This window comes from Rhinolophus sinicus, linkage group LG06 (genome assembly GCF_036562045.2).
Source record: "Rhinolophus sinicus isolate RSC01 linkage group LG06, ASM3656204v1, whole genome shotgun sequence".
Classification (NCBI taxonomy): domain Eukaryota; kingdom Metazoa; phylum Chordata; class Mammalia; order Chiroptera; family Rhinolophidae; genus Rhinolophus; species Rhinolophus sinicus.
Genome location: NC_133756.1, coordinates 109,087,680 through 109,107,674, shown reverse-complemented (window position 1 = coordinate 109,107,674; position 19,995 = coordinate 109,087,680). Strand labels below are relative to the sequence as shown.

Below are 19,995 nucleotides of genomic sequence, written 5' to 3'. Positions count from 1 at the left end.
TTAGAGGCAAATTTATAGCACAGTGTTGTAATCTGCTCAAAAATTACAGATAGTAGGGGTTGGAAGGAGCCTCCGAGATCACCTAGTAAAATCCTCTCATTTTATAGATGAGAAAATTGATGCTCAGAGAGGGGGAGGGGTTGACTGTAGGTCACAGTCCAAAAACTGGGACCAAAACCTCTATCTCATGACTCCCCGCTCTTTCTACTAAAGCACAGTGGGACCTTGCAGTACCTCCTCTTTCACTTTGCTTCAGACGGTCTCTATTTCTTTTTCTTTAATTAAAATTTATTGGGGTGCCAATGGTTAGTAAAGTTACATAGATTTCAGGTGTACAATTCTGTATTACGTCATCTATATATCACATTGTGTGTTCACCACCCTGAGTCAGTTCTCCTTCCATCACCATATATTTGACCCCATTTACCCTCATCGATCACCCCCCCCCCTTACCCTCTGGTAACCACTAAGCTATTGTATGTGTCAATGAGTTTTTGTTTGTTTCTTTGTCTTCTTCCTTTGTTGCTATTCCTTTTTCAGTGAGTAACTTTTCACCAGCCTTTAATCCAGTGGTTTTCAGGGTGGTTTGTGCACCAGCAAGCAGCAGCAGCATCACGGGGAACTTGATGGATATGTCAATTCTCTGGCCCCATCCCAGATTTCCTGAATCTGTGTTTTAACAAGCCCTTCGGGTAATTTCAATGCTAAATAATGAGATGCCTTACTTTATGTTAGCCCCACCCGATTAACACGGGGATCAGGGCCCTAATCGGATTCATCTGATTTCATAACTCTTTTTCATTTTGGCTCTTCTCGTTACCTAAGGCAGAAATTAAGTTACCTATAAGAAAGAGAACTTATTGTAAATTGGTGAACAGGAATTGGAGTGGAATGCTGTCATGAACTGAGGCAGCTCTAGGGACCGTCATTGCTCTGCCTCTGCTCAGATCTGCTCCTTCTCTTTTTCTTTTTTTCCTCCTCCTCCTCCTCCTCCTCCTCCACCTCCTCCTCCTCCTCCTCTCTGTTCCTTCATAGCTGGCATTTGCCTTTGGTCTACCATGACCTGACGCTAAAGTCTAAACTATTGCATCCTTTCTGCCTTAATTTCCCTTCCCAACTGGAAAATTTTTCCATGTAGCTTTCCCGTGTCGCAGTTCACATTCCTGAAAATGACGCCAACTGGCCCAGCTCATCTTTTGAGCTAGGCTGTGTGAGTCACACGCTCACCCAAAGGATTGGTCACCTTTTGTCTGATGCTTTTTCCTATCTAACCAGCTACTGACATAGGATGTGTGTGCAGCTCGGGAGAGGGGTGAATTCTGTGCAGCGATGGGGCTTCAGGAGGAAACTGGGGAGGGGGGGGAGGAAAGCACATGTGAAACTCTTTCCCACCACACCCCCCTCCACTAATCCTGTGACTAAGACATGAGGGAACTTGGTAGTGGGGTTCAACAGTTTGGCTTGCTGAGGGTTGCGTTGGAGATGAAAGTTCTGTCATATTATCATGACCCTACTCTTCAATATGCTGCCAGGCTGGGGTGGCCTGGGAAATATGGGCTGCCGGTTATGGGCTCCCTGCAAGTCACAGAAGGTCCAAGCCTGGAAGGCACTGGAGGCATCACCCTATCCTTTCTGGCTCCTCACAACCTCTAAGTTCTCTCATGGACCTGCTATAGGATTTGCTAGTTAAGCACAAGGCCTGGTCATTTAAAGTCTGAATCACACAACAGAGTCTGGCAGCATTTCAGAAGACTGAGATGCCCCATTGATATACTGTTTAGGCTCTTTGGTGAGGAGACTGAGTCAGACAGCAGATCTTGGGGGTGGTGGGTCAGGCGGGTCACAGCTGCTGAGCACCCACAAGGGCCAGGCTCTTTTCATTGGGAATCTCACTGAACCCTCACAGGCAGCCACGTGAATAGGCATTAGTCCCATTTTACACATGAGGAGACTGAGGCGGTGCTAAATTGATTGTGAAAAGCGATCAGCAGCTGGGATTCAAGGCCAAGCCTGGCTGGCTTTAAAATCCGTGCTCCTTCCACCATCCACACAACCCAGCCCTCATCACCCATGCAGGTGGGGCTCCACGGAGGCCGGGAAAGGTTAGGTCTACAGGTGTGTGCACATCACTTAGAGCCGCAGGGGACGAGGATGGGGAAGGCAGGACTGGTCATGAGGGCGGCGGCCTGGGGCGGGGAGAGTATTCGCTCACACTGGACAACACACTACACCACACGTCTTCCTCTCCGCAGGCCCTCCTCAGCTGGGTTCCGTCCTGGCTTCCCACCTTGCCTCAGCTCTGGCTTTCACCTCTTCCAACTCACACACCACTGACCTTCAGCGGGGCATTCCTTCAGGCCACACTAGCCAGGACCCGGGGCCCGTGAAGACCCGTGCAGAGGGTGTGCCAGGGGAGAGGCAGGAAGGGGCAGAGGAGGTTCCTCAGAGCCCAGATCCTCCTGCCGTGTCGCCTCTGCCCAGGGATACTCCAGTGCCCCTGAGATACTCAGGTATCTTCCTCCAGGTTGTGAAGCGATGCAGAGCCCCAGGCGTGTTAGAGGTTCCATTTTAGTATCAGCTGGACCTAATTAGCTTTGGGGGGGCGGGGGGCAGGCCCTTTCACAGAGGACTCCATTGTTCCTGGAACCTGGCAGGAATGTTTATCATTTCAGAAACTGAGAAGGAGCTGGCTCTCTCTGTTTTGGCCTTGAAGCTGTCCTCCCTTCAGATGGTAATCCGTAAGGCCATTCCCAGCCAGGCCTCAGATGAAGCTCAGGGCTGGGGTGGAGCCCAAACTTTCATTTCCCTCAGGAGCAAGCAGGTGTGGAATCAACACCTGGAAAGCAGCCAAGTGAAAACCTGGAGCAACAGCTGAAAATGTCACATGTCAAATAACTTAATTGGGTAATCATCTGAAGAGGGGTTCGTGCAAAACACAGGCAGGAAATCTGTACCAAGTGTGTGAGCTACGAATCCAAGAGGACAGTTCCGTTTGCCTGAGCCTGCCTCAGCCCCACCCGGCCGTGGGCCCAGGACCTGGCTGCAGCCTTCTCTTCCGGGAGAGGCTCTAGAAATGGTATCAGGCAATCCCCACCTTAGACCTCTGGCCAATCAAACATTTGGAGCTGCAAGGACGTGCTGCCCTGAATGCCCACCAAATGTGCAGTCCCAAACTGCAGGAGGAACCTGTCCACACTCTGGTTCACACTGCATGGCTTTGAGTCCTGGCTTTACAGCTTATGAGCTCTGTGACCTTGGGCAACTTATTTCTCTGTGCCTCAGTTTTCTCACCTACAAATGGGATGGTGATAGTACCTATCTCTTTTGGGGGTTGTGATAATTAAATGAGTGAACATATCTAAAGATTTAGGATAGTACTTGGCCTTTAGCAAGCATTTATTTATTTATTTTTTTACGGTCATTTTTAAATTAAATTAAGTTTATTTAATATTAGTTTCAGGTGTACTAAACAACATAATGATTAGACATTTACACCCCTCACAAAGTGATAACCCCCCCAGTCTACTACCGCTTTGACATTGCATATAGCTGTTACAATACCATTGACTATATTCCCTATGTTCTAATTTACATCCTGTGAATATATATATATATATATATATATATATATATATATATATATATAATTATAGTTGACATTCAATATTATTCTACTTCAGCTTCAGGTGTACAGCACGGTGGTCAGGCATCTATACAGTCTATGAAGTAATCCCCCTGATAAGTCCAGTACCCATCTGGCAGCCTACGTAATCTATACAACATTATTGATTATATTCCCCATACTGTATTTCACATCCCTGTGACTATTTTGTGACTACCAATTTGTACTTTCTAATCCTTTCACCTTCTCCCCCATCCCCCAACCCCCCTCCCATCTAGCAACCATCAGTTTGTTCTCTATCTCTGTGTCTATTTGTTTTATTTGCTTGTTTATTCTGTTCTTTAGATTCCTCATATAAATGAGGTCATATGGTATTTGTCTTTCTCAGTCTGACTTATTTCACTTAGCATGATATTCTCTAGGTCCAGCCATCTTGTTGCAAATGGTAAGATTTCATTCTCTTTAGCGAACATTGATGAGTATGCTTTTCTCCTGGTTCCCGCTCAACTGTGGCTCTCTGCTGGGACCATTGTACATGTGTTTTCCACACTATGTGCCCCGCTTCTGCAGCACCCTCTCCATACCCTCTGAGGGCTGACCTGGTTCTCTGGGCTCAAGTGGTGGGCAAGATCCCATTTCTACCCCCATGGATCCCCCATTCTGTTGCCATGTTCCTTTCCATCTCTGACCCATTGGAGAACTACCAGAGGAGCCTGGACCTGAGTCTGAAACAGCTCTCCACTAATCCAACCCCCCTGAGTGGTGGGAAGGAGACCAAGCACTTCCTCTTTTTTGGGCAGAATCACTGGCCAATTCTCCTACCCAGCCCTTCTACTCTACTCTCCTGTTCACCCCCTATGAGGTCCCAGAGGCCATACATTCTAGCAACAGGGAGGTGGGTGTGCCTGGATCATTGCAGACAAAAATAATTGACTCAATTCTTTGCAGTCATCTTTCATGGCCCAGCTCAAACACCGTCTCCTTGGTGTGGCTTTCCCTGATTCCCACAGTCAGAATTCTGACTTCACTTGCTCACCAATTATGATCTTAGACAAGTTCCTCTCCTTTGGCCACCTCAGTTTCCTCATCTGCAAAATGGAGACACTGTTACCAAACTAATCTTACAGTACATTAAAAGGCTCTCCATTATAAGCCAATGGATGTAGAAACCTGGCTCCCCTCCCCTTGCCCTCTTTGCCAGACACAGGAGATGGGGAGATACCCAAGTGAGCTGACTACACCCGTGCCTACACAGTCTATAAAACCAAGCCCTTCCCTGGAATGGCTGTTCCCTCCTTCTCCACCCTGTGGAATTCCTATTTAACCTTTAAGGACAAGTTCAAATGTCATTTCTTCTGTCCTCATTCCTCTGCCCTCAGGGAAAATAAATTTTCCTCTCCCTTGTATTCCTGTAACTCTTTGTCGCTATTATATCTCTTGTAAATTTTATCATATTTAACTTATATTATTATTATACATTTATTATTCGAAGGTGGAGACACTCTGCTATTCCCTTGCTAGATACGCTCTCAGCTCCCCTCACTCTGCTGGTAAATTACTTGAGGTCAAGAACTGTATTTTGTTCTTTGAGATAAATTCACAGTGTCTACATGATGCTTGGTCCCTACTGTGTTTCCCTGAAAATAAGACCTAGCTGGACCATCAGCTCTAATGCGTCTTTTGGAGCAAAATTAATATATGACCTGGTCTTATTTTGCTATAGTATAAGACCGGGTCTTATATAACATAATATAAGACCCGGTCTTATTTTAATATAAGATCGGATCTAATATAATATAATATAATATAATATAATATAATATAATATAATATAATATAATATAATAATGTAAGACTGGGTCTTATATCAATTTTTCTCCAAAAGACTCATTAGAGCTGATGGTCCAGCTAGGTCTTATTTTCAGGGAAACACGGTAGTAGTTAGTTGCTCCATAAATATCCATTAATTCAAATTCAGTTTTGTGTGTTCCCTGGATTCTGGAGTGAGCTCCGGAGGTAAATTCTACCTTCATGAGCCCGGTGCATATGCAGGGCCCAGACCCTGATACTAGTTTATCTGGAACCAACAACAGAATCCACAATCTAGTCCACAGAGTCTGTGGAAGAGGGCTCCCACACAGCCTGGGAGTGGGAGGCAGGAGTGGGATGGCCTCGCAGTTTCATAGATCTTAGCTGCAAGCCAGTGGAGGCAGTGAGCCATGCCTTAAGGGCTAAAGAATCTTTTCAGGAAATGGTGGGTTCTGGAAGCACCAAATCATGTCTATAGTTAAACGTGTTAGTTCATTATATGTTAAATAACTTCGTTTTCTTTCTTTCTTTTTTTTTAAGGAGAGCACAGCTCACAGTGGCTCATGCGGGGATCGAACCGGCAACCTTGGTGTTATTAGCACCATGCTCTAAACAACTGAGCTAACCGGCCATCCCTCATGACTTGATTTTCTTTGTAAAAATTTAAAAGTGCATAGGTATAATATGACTCCACATTTATCAATCCTTCCTTCCTTCTATAATAGATATTATGGAAACAGATACCAACATTTACCCACAATCACATCTTACCCTCACAATGATTATTTGAGGTAGGTGACAGTATTACCTCAATTTCATCAATGTGGAAATTAAGAGAGGATAAGAAACTTCCCCAAGGTCAAGAAGACTAAAACTCAGGGCTGACTGCAAAGGTCTAGTTCTTCCCAGTCAGCACATAATGCTTCTTTCCCATCTGAGAGTCAATTACTTGCATCCACTGGTCTCAAATACACAAATGGGTCTGACACGTTTCCTACGCCCTCAAGAAATTGGTGTTCTACTAGAGGAGACTTATATAGAAATAAATAAAAACATAAAGCACAAAAAAATAAAACTAAGGACTAGAAGTATGTGTAATGGATTGTGGGGGAGGCTGAGAAGGGAGTGATCCATTTAGCCTGAGGGGACCAGGGAGGGCTCCACAGAGAAGCTAACTCTTGGGGTAGGCCTTGAAGGCTAACCTGAATTTTGACAGGCAGAGAATGAGGACAGAAGAGAATACAGGAGTTTGAGGCACAAGGGCCCACATGTGCAAAGGCACAGAGGAGGAGAAGGCCAGCTGTCCTTGGGCATGGAGGATAGGCCAGTGAAGCTAGAACATGGGATTTCTGAGTACGGGCTGGGCTGTGACAGGCGTAGTTTTGTCAAAGTGTTGGACTTGTTTCTTGAAGCCCTAGGGGGTTGGTGATGGCATCGGAGGAGGAAATGACATGGGCTGACCTGCACTGTATAGAAGGGAGGGCCTGGAAAGATCGTTTCCGAGGAGGAACTGGGAAGTAATTAGGGTTCTGCATCCTTTAGAAATTACTGTCAGCTCCCAACATCTCTGCCAGTATTGGTTTCAGGGATGAGAATAAGAACGCAGGAGTCTCGTTAAAGAGGCACGTTGGAAACCAGAAGTGCTGCCAGGCCCCGGTGCAGTGTCCCCACCATAGGACAGACACATGACTGTTCTGAGTGCTGAGGAAGTGTCTGCTTGGACCGCTCGACACCCCCATCAAGACAAAGCCTGATACGACGCCCTCTGCCAATGGTAACAGCGGGACCAGAAAAGGACGAGAACTGGCATCGGGGATTCCAGAGATCAGCCTGCAGCGCTCATTGCAAATGTTGGCTTCAGGATTGGAGGATTGTTTCTCCAAATTAGCAAGATGTTCTAGATCCATGATTACACAATCCTTATTTGGCACATGATTTATAAACACAGATTTATGTATTCTCTATAAATGTAAATTACACATCTGTGCCCAGGGCATCGTATATTTACATGTCCTAACACAGACCGGAGTAATGTTCCATTCCATATAATAAACCAGGCCGCTCTTGTATCATTAGTCCTACAATATGTATTGATATTAATTACCAGGCACTTTGCGTTGAGGACCTTTAGAAAATCATCCTATTTTCTCCTTTTTATTTTTAAAAAATATATATTCTGAACTCATCATGAATAAAACCAAGCAATCTCTTTTGGAAAACAGCCCCCAAATTCTTTGGCTCTGAAAGAAAACGTAGTGCCAATTTTTTGCCTAATAAAATGACATTTTACGTGGAATTTGAGTCAAACCCGAAGGAAGGAATTCTGGTTCTCTGAGTCAGCAAAAGAATTCGGTCTTTGCTATCCAATACTCCATTATTCATTGGCCTCAATTGGCAAGAGAGCTGTCGGTACTTTGGAGATGACTAGAAAAGCAGTGATGGTGGGGGCAGGGGAGGTGTTGGGTAGATAATGAGAGAAAAACAATATGAAGTGCCTCTCAGGCCAACTCTGGACAACATGCCGGACATTTATTATTCGAAGGTAGAGACACTCTGCTATCCCCTTGCTAGATACTCTCTCAGCTCCCATGTCCGCTTATGAGGTCATTTTCCTGAGCAAAGGCTTCAAATCAAATGGATCATTGTTGGGCTGCTGGCCCAATCAGGACTTAGCATTTAGAGTCCCAATAAGCAAGGCCAGCAGAAGGAATTGATTCCTCTCTATGAAACACCCCCTCCCTGAGCCCTGGGCCCCCAGATGGCTCACCGGGGCCTGCGGAAAGTCAGGCCATACTGCTGACAGGCCAGCCCCACGGTGGGTGTGTACACGATGGGCATGAATTTCTCCACATCTGATGTCAGCACTCGATAGAAGAGCTTCTCATTCCGATCTTGGAGTGTCATGAGAATAATGTACCTTGGAAAGAAAGACAGAAACCAAGTCGTTCACACGAGCAGCATATGTGGCAGCAGGGCAGGCCATTGGCACAAAGACCCAGGGCTCCCACTCAGCTATTTACAGTGGCACAGGTAGGGGCCAATCACCCATCTCCCCAGGCCTGGGTCTCATTTAGGAAATGTGGAGAGTATTACCTGCCTTAGGATACTTGTTATTATACATGGGGTAGGTCCTGTTCTAAGTATTTGACACAAATTCATTGAAAGCTCCCAATGACTTGTGAGGCAGGTACTGTAACTCTGGCTAATAGCAAGTCCCCTATGAGCGACAAAGGGGACTGAGACACAGAGAAATGAAATAACTCACCCCAGGTGGCAAAGCAGGGATTTGAACCTAAGCAATCTGACTCTAGAATCTGTGCTCTCAACCGCTGTGCAAGATGGTCAGTTATGTTATTATTATGTGGACATTAATGAATAAAACAGGATAGTCACATTCTGAGGTGGAGTAAGGCCAAGGAAAATCCTGCACATGCAGTGAGGCACAAATCGGCCTTTCCTACCTCACAGGGCTGGTTTCTGTCACAAGCAGAGTTTACAAGTGGCTGAGCACCAAGTGATCTCAGGAGGCATGTTCCCCCCAAATTTCTCTCTTGCCCATTCCCTGAAGCCTGAAATCAATTAGCCAGGAAAAGAGCCTTGCATTCACATTCCTAAAAATGCAAAAACCCCTGGGAGAAAAATAACCCAGGGCTTGAAGTTCACAATGAAATGTAAGTGACTGCTGATATCACAACCTTTGTGGACCACAGTTTGGGAGAGTATGGAGGTGCTTGAGGTCCTGGTCTGGAATGGGGTGAGAGAGATGCTTCGATAGGGTAAGATCCCTGGGCGTGGTGTCAGGGTCCTGGGTTTGAATGCCAGCTCTGCTGTACTAGCTGTGTGACTTTGGGGAAGTATTATGATTTCTTGAGGCCCCAGTCTTTTCTTCCCCACCAAAGGCACTGGTCCAGACCTAAAAATTGTGTTTTACAAGGTGCTTTTACGAAGGGAGGGTTTATGCTTAGAACAGCCAGGATCTCAACTCATTCCCAGTGTAAGAACTCCTTACACAGTATCCGTTTGTACACATCTCTTCCCAATTCTGTATTCACTGATGCCAAGTCAGTAACGTGAAATCGGGAGTATTTACACCATAGAAATGGACAAATACTATAAATCAGGGCTCCCCCCCACCATTGCCTGCCCAAGAACCAGTTATTGAATATTTGTCAGTACACCACTGCCCTTATCCAAAAGAAGTTGGGGAGCTTCCTTAGCATTTCCCCAAGCACCTGCTGAAATGAGTGACCCCTGGGAATGAGGGGGTCAGAGTAGTCAAGAGAGCATCAAGAATAAGTCCTTTGGAGCTCCCAGGGTCAGGCACATCTTCCGCCCCTAGCCTGGCATGTCTCCCCGGCCATATGAATGATGCCCATCTCGCTGGAAAGAACTGGGTAGGGAAGCATTTCCGACTCTAATTTTTAGAGTTTAGTATCTTTAGGAAAGAGGATTTCACTTCACACTTTAATTCTACTTTGTAAATTTAACAAAAGAAGGCGATTCAGATCATTCAAAGTTAGGGCATGTCTCATGATGGTAGTTGGATTCATCATGTATTTTCTGGTTTGCTCTTCAGGGTGACATGGCTAGACCCGGTCTGCGTAGGATAAACAAAGGAAGAGAATATTTGGTCTGGCATACAGTATGGCCTTGGAGTCATGTGAGTAACACTCATAGAGTTTAGTGTTTCAGGCGTAGAGGGGATTAGGCAGAGGCTTACGTATCCGTTACTGCTTAGAGGCAACGAACGGTATGGGGGGAGCATAGGAAGGTTGATCCAGGGTGACCCTGACAAGCTATTGAGCTCTGCTCCTAGGGGACAGCCACACTCTCAAGGATCCAAAGTCCTGGCCATTAAGCTCTACAGATATGTAAAGGGAACCCTTATCTTCTCCCTGCATTTCTGCTGGAACTCATAGCAAGGTCACATATTTATTTATTTATTTATTTATTTATTTATTTATTTATTTATTTATTTATTTATTTACATAGTGTCTATATGTACCAGGCACTGTTCTAAGCACATTTTACAAATACTCATGCATTTACCCTCGTCATAACCCTATGAGTTAGGTACCACTGATTGCACAGATGAGAACGATCCAGAGAAGCTTGGCAACTTTTGCTATGAAGAGGTAGAATCACGATTTGAAGTCGGTCTAGTACTAGAGTCTAGTCTTGTAGCCACTAAGCTCTGATGACTTTTAGCTACGGCGTAGCAGAGTTATTGAAAGCACAGACTCTGTAGCCAGCTACCTGTGTTCAATCCTGGTTGTGCCAGTTCCTAGCCATGTGACTTAATGACCTTCTTTAGTAAATCTAATAAGGCTGCCCCTGTCATCCCCACTTGGTTCTTCATGGCTATACCCTCACTGGGGAGGACCCAGAAGGTGGCCGGATTATTAACTGCTCCCCTAAGCCTCCAACATATGACATCCCAGGTCGTTCCGAAGGTGTCTCTGTCCATCTCCCCTCTTCTCCACCACGTTCCCCTTGTTCCAGGAACCTGGGCCATGCACCACTTCCTCAACACACCCGTCCCCACACCTTTGCTCTGCTCTTCCCTCTGAGTGACATGCCATCTGTGAACCCACTGCTGTTGGCTGAAGTCCCATCAGTGCTTCCGGGCCTGACTCAGGTCCCACCACTTCCCATAGAAATTCCCAGATTCCACTGGTTGGAATTCAGTTTCCTTTCCCGGTTCTCCCAGGACACGGTGACTGCCTCAAGCACAACAAGCCCTGTCCCTCTGGGAGACCATCACCCCTTCGAAAGGCAGGGCTAGGTTTGGGATTTCTTGGAAAGGCTGTCAGCCTGTCCCAACTGGAGGGTATCTAGGAAACACTCTGTGGACCACAGGAGACAGACAGTGGGGCCCAGGGCTCAGGCAGAGAGCAGATTTTAGACACTGACTTGTCCAGGTCACTCGGCTGCCGCTCGTAGGATCTCATAATCCGGAGGAGCTGGACGTCCTGGCTCAGGAAGCAGGGGGGAATTAGGCCATGGATTCCAAGCTGCATCCTTTCTTCCAGTGTGAAGGCCATCCCCTGGGAGAACAAGAAAAACGCACACACACGTAAATGGATATACAGGAAACCAAGGAAAAGAAGTGGTTCCATCCACAGACAGGCAAACGTCACTGTGACTCAATAGAAAGGGCCCTGGACTCAAACCCCATCTCTGCCATTTAAGAAGACGGGACGTCTTGTGCCAGTTACTTTGAATCTTCTGAGCTTCAGCTTCCTCTTGGAAAAATAAGGACAATAGCTACATGGTCAGGTTTTTGGCTTGTTGTTTTAAATGCATGTTGTTTTTTAGAACACTTTACGATTTATAAAAAAAAATTGAGACGATAGTGTGGAGAGTTCGCTATATCCCCTCACCCAGTTTCCCCTGTTATTAATATTTTACATCAGTATGGTACTGAACCAGTAGTGATACATTATTATTAAATAATAATTTTTTTGTTCCGAGATGATCCAGGAAACTAAATTACATTCAGTCATCATGTCTCCGTAGGCCCTTCTTGGCTCTGACGGTTTCTCAGACTTTTCTTGTTTTTTATGACCTTGAGAGTTATACCCCTCTACTAGGATTTGTCTGAGGTTTCTCTCATGACTAGACTGGGGTTATGGGTTTTTTAGGAGGAAAACCACAGAGATAAAGTGCCATGTCCATTCCATTAGGTCAAGGTACATACTATCAACATGTCTTATCACTGCTGATACTGACCTTGACCCCCAGGCTGACGTGGTGCTTGTCAGGTTTCTCCACTGTAAAGTTACTCCTTTTTTGGAATTCTTCTGCATGACATATTTGTCTCTTCTCCCCCATTCATTTATATGTTCAATCGTTTATTTATATTAGAATAGAATAGGGTATTATTAGAATAAATTATTATTAGAATAAATAGGGTATTTATTTTATACTTTGGGTAATAATCCAATCCTGCTTTATATACTTTGTTGCTGAAATTGTTCCAGTCTTGGCCATTGGGAACTCTTTCAGTTGGCTCCTGTGTCCCTTTGACATATTCCCATAATTTTTTCCCATTTCTTCCTTTTTCTTTCTTCCTTTTTTTCTCTCTCTCTGTCTCCCTCTCCCCTTCCCCTCCCCTTCCTTCCTTCCTTCCTTCCTCCTCTTTCCCTCCCTCCCTCCCTCCCTCCCTCCCTCTCTTCCTCTTTCCCTCCCTTCCATCCTTCCTCTATAAGAAGCTCCAGGCTCGTCTTGTATATTGCCTGCTCCAGTCCTAGAATCAGCCATTTTCTCAAGGAGCCTGATTTCTGTTTTGGAGTGTGGTATTAGAAACTAAGCTCCAGGCTCTCCTTATTATTAGTGCTCCTTGTGACTGGGGTTTCATTGTTTCTAGCCCCTCACAGCAGACAGAGCAAGACAATGAATCTTTACTAAGCTAAACAGAAGTTCATACTAGTGTCTTCAACTCTAATCCATCACCACATGGATCATTCTGGCCTCATCACCCTGCTGATCTGTAAATTCTCACTCCAACAGTGACAGACTTAGCTCCCACCATTTCCTATCCATTTACTTTATTACTCAATTCCAGTATACATATATAGCAGTATCAAAATTGTTCACCTGTACTACAATGGGAAGCAACTTTATAAACTAGAGTACAGTGCTTCTATACAGTATCTTTTGTCTTTACTCTTACTAACCCCATTCATTTCCAAAGTTGCTTAGGTCAGCATTTTTCCGTCCACCCCATTCACTGCAGTTGTATCATACATACATTTGTAATACTGTTAAATTCTCTTGTCACAGTCTGCATTCCTTACTGAGATCCCCCAACCTAACGCATGAATTTTTAAAAATCTGCTACATTAAAGTCCATTTTTGTACTGTGAAGTCCTATGAGTTTTGACAAATGCATCATGTCTTATATCCATCATTTCAGTATTATACAAAAAAGTTTCACTCCTCTACAAATCCCATGTGCTTTACCTATCATCCTTGAACTTGTGGCAACTACTGAGTTTTTAAAAAATTTTTTAAATCTTTACAGTTTTGCCTTTCCAGAATGTCATACAATTCAAATAATATAGATTGGCTTCTTTCACTTAGCAATAAGCACTTAAAGAATAGTCTCTTCAAGTGACAACTGGATTTCCACATGCATAAAAATAAAGTTGTATCCCTACCTTACACCAAATACAAAAATTAACTTAAAATGAATCAACAACCTAATATAAGAGCTAAAATCATAAAACTCTAAGAAGAAAACATAGGGGTAAAGCTTCATGACCCTGGACTTGGCAATGGATTCTTAGATATGATATCCAAAACACCAGCTACAAAGAAAAAATTAGATAAACTGACTTCATCTATTATAAAAACTTTTGTACACAAAAGGACACAATCAAGAGAGTGAAAAGACAACCTACAGAATGGGAGAAAATATTTTGGAAATCATATATTTGGTAAGGGTTTGGTATCCAGAATTTATAAATAACTGCTACAATTCAACAATAACAAGAAAACAACCCAATTAAAAAACAGGCAAATGACTTGAATAGACATTTCTCCAAGGAAGATACACAAGTGGCCAATTGCATATGAAAAATTCTTAGCATCATTTGTCATTAGGGAAATGCAAATCAAAACCACAAATACCAGTTCACACCCATTAGGATGGCTAGAACTGAAAAAACAAACAAACAGGAAATAACAAATGTTGGTGACAACGTGGAGAAACTGAAATCCTCGTACTTGCAGGTTGGAATGTAAACTGTTGCAGCCTCTATGGAAAAATAATTTAGTGGTTCCTCAAAAAGCTAAACATAGAATTACCATATGGCCCCAGCAATTCCACTTTTACATATATATACCCAAAGGAATTGAAAGTAAGGATTTGAACAAATACTTGTATGCCAGTGTTCACTGAATAATTATTCATCATAGCCAAAAGGTGGAATCAATGTGGGTGTCCACCAAGATACGAATAAATGAACAAAATGTATATATGGACAATGAAAACTTATTCAAACATAAAAAGGAATGAAGCTCTGATACATGGATGAACCTTAAAAACCTTATGCTAAATGAATCCAGATATGAATGGACAAATATTGTATGATTACATTTCATTCCATGAAATGTCTAGACCAGGCAAATTCACAGAGAAAGGAAGTAGATTGGCTGTTACTAAAGTCTAGGGGAAGGGGAGACTGGTGAATTACTGCTTAATGGTTACAGAGTTTCTGTTTGAGGTGATGAAAAGTTTTGGAAGTGGATAGTGGTGATAGTTGCACAACATTGTGAATAGATTTAATGCCATTGAATTGCATACTTAAAATGGTTACAATGGCAAATTTTGTTGTATATACCTTACCACAAGTTAAAAATATTAATAATGTATTAGACCCCAAACCATTGAATTGTACACTTTAAATGGGTGAATTGTGTGGTATGTGAATTATAGCTCAATACAAACTGTCTTTAAAAAATTCCTTGCATGTTTTGGATATAAGTCCTATATCAGACATGTGTTTTGTAAATATGTCTCTGAGTTTGTGGCTTGTCTTCTCATTCTCTTATCAGGGTCTTTCACAGAACAGTATTTTCTGGTTTGGCTACCAGCAGGGAGAGATGCGGAATAAGTAGGACATCATGGAATTTGCTCTCTGGCCCAGTTAAGCCCTACAGAGACTGTCTGCTGGCCGAAGTTGCAGGAACTATTCTCATAAGGGACACTGTGAGACATGGGGACATAAGCTGCCTGGCTTTATCCCAAAATGATATGGAGCAACACATGATAAAAAGAGACTTATTCTGTGTAGAACTCAGGGTGGCTGTGCTGAGGTGAGGGCTGCTCTGGCACTGCCACAGCTTCCTCAGCTTTCTCATGGAGGGAGGGCCCAGGCAACGCCACAGTGGTGAGCCCCTTAGTGGCTCCGTGGTTGGTGGATCCCAACAGGGAAGGGACCAGAATCCCTATGGGTGGGGGGGATTGTGTAGGGGGCTGAGAACAGTTTTTAACCATCTAACTAACTGACTTACTAACTAACTAACCAACTAACTGACTGACTAACACTGTTAATATGACCCCCATTGTATTCAAGGGTGATGATACCTAAAGCAACTCTGGTTAATGAGAATATCCAATCTTACTCTCTGCTTTCTTTACAACCACATTGTGGATGGTTTTACAGCCTCCACTTTTTACAGATGAGAAGGCTAAGCAAGCGAGGTTATGTAGTTCTCCTGAAGTTACAAAGCGAGTACCCCTATTTTATTGCTTCTTAACCCAGGATGCTAGTTATTAAATAATTAATAAGAATATTTCATGTGGTCATTTTTCTCCTGATTAATTTTGACTAGAGGTTAAGTGACAGAACCAAGATTTGATCACAGGCTGCATTCTTGCCCCAACAGTGGCGGATTTCCTGCCAGGACCTTGGTGAGATTGACCTTATAAAATGTGAGTTGGGATGGGGAGTGGCGAGGGAGGAATGGAAAAAAAGAAATAGAGAAGAAAAGTGAATAAAAGGTTCCTAGGCTATTCCCAATTTCCTTTTTGTTTTCGGTTTGTAACTTGCGAGTCTCTAAAATTACCAGTATAGGCTCCTCTTATGTTTTTATTATTTCTTTGTTTGAGGTTTCATTGTTAGTATATAGGAATGCAATGGACTTTTGTACGTTGATTTTGTAGCTGGCAAGGCTTACGTTTTTATAAAGTAATAATGATGAGTCAGCTTATGAAAACCCTGAAGAATTGTTCCTCCTCTCAGATCTGCTGGAACTTTAAGAAAGATCTATGCGAAGATAGGCTCAACTGTGTTTGAAAGTATGACTCACAGAGACTTCTCGAAGTGTTCTCCACACATAAAATACCAACCTTTTTTTTTCATCAAAGCCCAGAGTCACCAGTTCATAAATCCCATGGGCTGGCCACCAGCTTTGCATGAATGGTGCAGCAAGGGTTCCTGATGCTTTTGCAGGAAACCACCTCACCCCGGAGACTGGGCACTTTCACCAGACACCATTAGGCAAGCGACTGTTCACTGGCTTGGTAAAGATTGCAGTCATTGCTCCTTGGCCCTGGGGAGGCCCAGGCATTTAATTATGACATCATCGTCATTAATGACCACTGTGGGTTTTAATAGCAGTCCGCTTCTCTCTACAAGGCTAAGTGTTTCTCTTGGCCGACTGCCACCAACCTCTTTTGTATTTGAGGAAAAAGTATGACCATTTAGCAACTGGTAATTTCAAGGATTAAGAAAAAAAAAATACTACTAGAAGCTTCTTTTCATCCTGAAGCTAATGTTAAGGCTACTTCAGATTTACAAGTTTGTAAAACAACAAGGCTGTACCATAGCCTCCAAAATAGGATAGGTGCATGACGATTCATGAGGCTGTGGGGGCAAAGTATTAGAATCTGCATTTCTCTCCAAAAGCAAAAACTTGGCTAATCGACACTTAGACTCTTGGTCTGTCTGTCAAAAACAATCATAATTCCCATAACTATACCAGGGGTCCTAGGGTAAAATACGGTTTGTACAACATTGAGGGGTTGCCAGTGGGACCCTTATTCATTCTTACCACACTGAGAAATGACAGTTTCAATGTGCCTAATTAAATGCAGTTGTGGATTATCTATCTAGTTTTAACAAAGATCTTAAAATAGGATAAGTGGCTTTTGAAAAATGGCTGATTCCTTAGCTATATTTCAAACTCATACCCTGTGGTATTTAGGGCACACCAATAGGGACTTGCCAGTTATTACTCTTTTGGCAATGTTTCAATTGTTACAGACCACTGCTCTGACCACTCCCCTCCAGCTACGGGTCCCTCCCAACTAGCTCTGGCTTCTTCCGGGGAACCTCTGGACGTCCCAGAGACCCAAACAACCAATGCGTTAAAGAAGGGCAAAGCGGAGGGCTTCAAGACCCCGATCTCGCACTAAAATCCTGGGACTGCTTCGATTGCTCAGCGCCTGTGCTGTACCAGCGCTAATCCTTTAACTGTCACCCCTGACTTTGCATATTTTATCATCTTCTCTGAGTGATCATCTCTGGCCCAGCCACTGAACTCTACTTGTGGGCTCAGCATTGCACAAGTTCCCTGGACCAAACTTGCTGACGTCAGAGAGAAGCTCATTGAATAGATCCCACTGTCAAGTGGCTCAGAGGCAGCAAGCCCACCACGTGGTGCCCCTGCGCCTGCCTCCTGCTTGTCAGAGACCCAGGTTCTGAGTGCCCCATTCCTTCCGACTGAGCATTTCTGAGGGGAGCTCTCCCAGTACCACCGGGGCCTCTGCCTGGGGCTTGAGCCCGGCTGTATGCTTGACAATGTCTTCTCATTCATCCCATGAGCATTTCTGAGTTCCTACTCTGTGCCAGGCCCACCACGTTGGGCACTGGGGCATCCCAAAAAGGAATAGGTGCTGGTCACTGTCCTACTGGATGAGTCTATTGGATGAGATCCATGGATTAACATGTAATGGCCGTCCTGAGCCTTCACCTTGAGCAAGCCACTTCTCCAACTAGAAAATGAAGTGCTGCTTCTTTCACATGCTGTGGGATTCAATGAAATAATGCATGGGAAACGCTCAACACAGGTACTGTCACCTAGAAAATGCTCCATGAATGTCAGCTGTTCTCCTTATTACTATTTTGTTCATGGAGTAGAGCTCATTAGCAGATGTTGGAGATAAGCCCTGAAGTGTGGTCAGGAGCTAATCTGCCAGAAGGGGGCTGGTGGAAGGTGGGGGGGGGGGGAGTGACATCACCACATCAAGTGTAACTGCTTGTCCATGGCTGTGCAAGGCTCCTGCCTCTGCAGCCCTGTGCACTGCCCAAGCTGCAACAAGCACTCTTTCTGGCTGCTCTGACTCACATCAATATCCTTACCCACTGCCCTCCTTCAGCTTCCAATCCACAGTCAGGCCCCCTCCTCCAGGAGGTCTTCCCTGAAGCCTCATTTCACACAGCTTCCCGCTTCTCTCAGTGTCAGTGTCATACAGTTTAGCACATGAAATGTGTTTTCTGTTTGAGTCCCTGAGCATTAATTACTATTAGTAAACTCAGGGTAGTGGGATGCAGACAATTTGAAACGGCTGACACAGGGCTGTAGCACAACAGTTATCATCAGCATCAATAACGATGGCAAGCATTACCTTTTATTGGGCACACGTTGGGCTGGTTTAGGCACTGAGACAGGCACCTCATGCTTCTCAGCGCTAATCCTCACAGCCACCAAAAGTTAATTATCCTGTGATTATTATCTTTGGTTTGTGGACTAGGAAATTGAGGCCAGAGGGGTAAGTAATGTGCCTGAGGTCACAGCAAGTTGATGGAAAAAGCAGTAGAACCCAGGTCCATACACTTCCAAAATGCATCCTCTTTCCTCTGAGCTAATCAACTGTTCCTGAGAGTTAACAGATTAAATAGGTTGTTGACTGAGTTGGCTTTTGTTTGACTAGAGATAAAGTTATTCTGCTTCTCCAAATAGAGCCTGTTACCTTAATGGTCCAGCTACTGCTGAGTGACCCTCTGCATTAGTGCCAGACCAGTCAGCCCCTCTGCAAACAGGTGTGCTTGTACCTCTGTGACGACGTCTGTGTATGGCCCATGGCACACACGTGGCCATGTTTCCTCTGACTGGCATCATTACTGGATGGAAGGATTAACGGACACACGTGTAAGCGAAGGTTTTCTGTTCTACCATCATTACGTCATGCTCTGAGCTGACTGTTTATGCTGTAAGCAGTCAATCAATCAATCAAATATAACAGCAGAGTGGCATAGCTGGGACCAAGCTGTGGGCCATCAGCTCCCAAACGGTACAATTAAAGCAGATTAGCTGTTAGGGGACTGGAAGGCATTTCCCGGTCCTTTTCAGACTCCTTCATGTCTCTGTTTGGGATTTTTATGAGTTAGGGTGACGTGGACTCCAGTTGGAGACAGGAAGTGGGATTGCCGAGGCTGCTGTTCTCTCACTGAACCCCAGGTTTATGAGGGCCCCTGAGCACACTCCTGGGATGGATACATGAGGGTCTTAGAAACACAAGTCTTAGCAGACACAGACCTGAGAATGGCCTTCCTCCCAGACTTACTTCTGTGATCAGATGCAAAATTACATATCCAGAAACACCTCGTAAATTCATGAAAGGGGAGTGGATGACACACTGCTCATTACTGTCCAGAACCAACCCTAAATCAGATTTGGGCTCACAGACTAGGCTTTGGTGCTGTGGGCTGCAAATGTGTGGTCTTTCCATCTATGGTGTACACAGAAGCTCTTGTTCTCATGGGAGATACAATTCAGTTTTCCTTCCAAGAAACAGCAACCTGGACAGGGAAGTACTGCACTCACACAGCCAGGATGGGGGAGTGGGAAGGGAACTGGAAGACAAAAGTTCTGCGTTTAGTTTCTCCACTTTCAGACTGTGTGGTTCTGGGGAAGTTACTTCACCTCTCTGAGTCTGCCGCCCTCACTGGGTGGTTGTGTCAATCAAATGAGTCATGGATGTTGAGATCTCTTTGTAAATTCAAAGATGTGGTAGAAATGTTTAAAAATGGCGGTGTCTACTGCAGTTTCAT

The 19,995-nt window shown here is 44.3% G+C and overlaps 1 protein-coding gene across 2 annotated transcripts in view; it reads right to left on the bottom strand.

The window, feature by feature from the left end:
• Positions 1-19,995, bottom strand: part of ME3 (malic enzyme 3) — a 174,180-nt gene that overhangs the window by 84,987 nt on the left and 69,198 nt on the right. For both annotated transcript variants that reach the window (XM_019739628.2, XM_074335628.1), the window contains exons 3-4: positions 11,345-11,478; positions 8,199-8,348 (exon numbers count right to left, since the gene is read on the bottom strand). In XM_019739628.2, coding sequence (XP_019595187.2) covers positions 8,199-8,348; positions 11,345-11,478 — 284 coding nt within the window. The remainder of the gene's footprint in view (positions 1-8,198; positions 8,349-11,344; positions 11,479-19,995) is intronic.